At 53.3% G+C, this 1,481-nt stretch overlaps 1 protein-coding gene across 1 annotated transcript in view; it reads left to right on the top strand.

Annotated features, from left to right (window-relative positions):
- The window catches only part of LOC105853175 (HLA class I histocompatibility antigen, B-40 alpha chain-like), a 3,650-nt gene extending 2,752 nt beyond the window's left edge, over positions 1–898 (top strand). The window contains exons 4-5 of the mRNA XM_012734385.1: positions 135–167; positions 305–898. Coding sequence (XP_012589839.1) covers positions 135–167; positions 305–402 — 131 coding nt within the window. The 3' untranslated portion in view covers positions 403–898. The remainder of the gene's footprint in view (positions 1–134; positions 168–304) is intronic.
- Positions 899–1,481: the final 583 nt, after the last annotated feature.

The raw sequence follows: 1,481 nt of genomic DNA, 5'->3' as shown, positions 1-1,481 counted from the left end.
AGAGAGAGAGAACGTTTTGCTGCAACCATCTACGTGTGCTGACTCTTCAACCTCGACGTCCCCCGCGCAGACCCGTATCCCTGCCGTGCCGTGCGGGCGCAGCACCTGGTCTCACACGATGTTTCTTCCCACAGGGGGACAAGGAGGAAGCTACGCTCAGGCTGCAGGTGAGTGTGGATCAGGGATTTGGTCCCTGAGCCCCTGGGACAGTGTAGATGGAGCCCCTGGGGGAGTCACCCCATCAGCCCCTCCTGTGGTCTCCTCTCTCATGGCTCTGACCAGGTTCTGTGTTGTTCTCCCCCAGGCAGCCACAGTGCCCAGGGCTGTGATTCTTCTCTCCGCCCTGAAGGTGAGACCCTGTGTGGGAGGGGCTGGGGCAGGTTATCAGAATTCTTTGAATGAAGCATTTTAACAATGTGGTGGATTATTGAGAATGTCCACACTTACGTGATTCCCTGACTTTGCTCCTGATGATTGTCCTTCACAGTGTGAGGCAGCTGCCCATGGGAGCTGAGTGATGCAAGGTTTCTTGTCATCCCTACATTGTGACTCAAGATCTTTTCTCTGGTTTCCTTTACTGCAGAAGGCATCTGAATAAGTGTTTGCTCCTATTGGTTCATATGTGAGGTGACTGACTATCCTCCAGGACCCCCCCAGCCCTGCTCGAGGCCCCTTCTCCAAACCTGTGCTCTCTTCCTGACGACTGTCCTGCTCCTGCAGAAGCGGCCTAGACTGTGTTCACCCCATCTTTCTGTTTTCCTTAAGAACAATAACTACTTTCTTCTTGAAATAATAATTCAGTTCTGAAATTCGTTTTTCTAAGCCACCCTGTGGATTTGATGGGCTAATAGAAATGATTCCTAAAGTTTGATGTGAAATAAAGGTAGACCTTCCAGAATCACATGTTTGCTGTGCTGTCCTCAGGTGTGGTGGGAGAGTCTGGGGGTGGGCGGGGGGTTTCGGGGCTGTGTCCAGCCCGTGCTCAGGGCATCATGGCAGTAATACTCCTTGTCCTTGTCCCTCATAGCACCTGCCCCAGCAGGGCCTGTGACCACAGGGACTCAGACACCGCCTGGCCTGGTGCTGTCCTGTCTGGGCGGGACTGGTTGGCGGTCAGCCAGGGCACTGCACAGGGTCTCACCTTCGCCTTCAGATTTCTGTGCATTTATATTTTGCTTCTGTGGCTCTTGTTGCTTCATGCCTGTTCTCTTTCATGTACAGAGACCAGGCCTCGTGTCCTCTGCTGTCCTCTATAGCTTCTCACTGCAGCCCGGCCCTTAACTGTAGTGACCCCAGCGCTGGTGCTAATCAAAACCCGTGGGCTGATGGAGTCAGTGACCTTCAGAGTTGGTAAAAACTAGGACCCATACTAGGAACTATGGCCTCCCTGTGGCCTAGGGGTCAAGTCTCAGTGCTACCACCTCTACCCCCAGAGTTAAAACTCAGCCAGGGACTTCCGGAAGTTGGCGGCAGAGTAAAGA

The sequence above is a fragment of the Condylura cristata genome, unplaced genomic scaffold (assembly GCF_000260355.1).
Source record: "Condylura cristata isolate star-nosed mole 26May11 unplaced genomic scaffold, ConCri1.0 scaffold00055, whole genome shotgun sequence".
In the NCBI taxonomy this organism is placed as follows: Eukaryota; Metazoa; Chordata; class Mammalia; order Eulipotyphla; family Talpidae; genus Condylura; species Condylura cristata.
The sequence above is the reverse complement of the archived record's forward strand: the minus strand, read 5'-3'. Positions and strand labels throughout refer to the sequence as shown.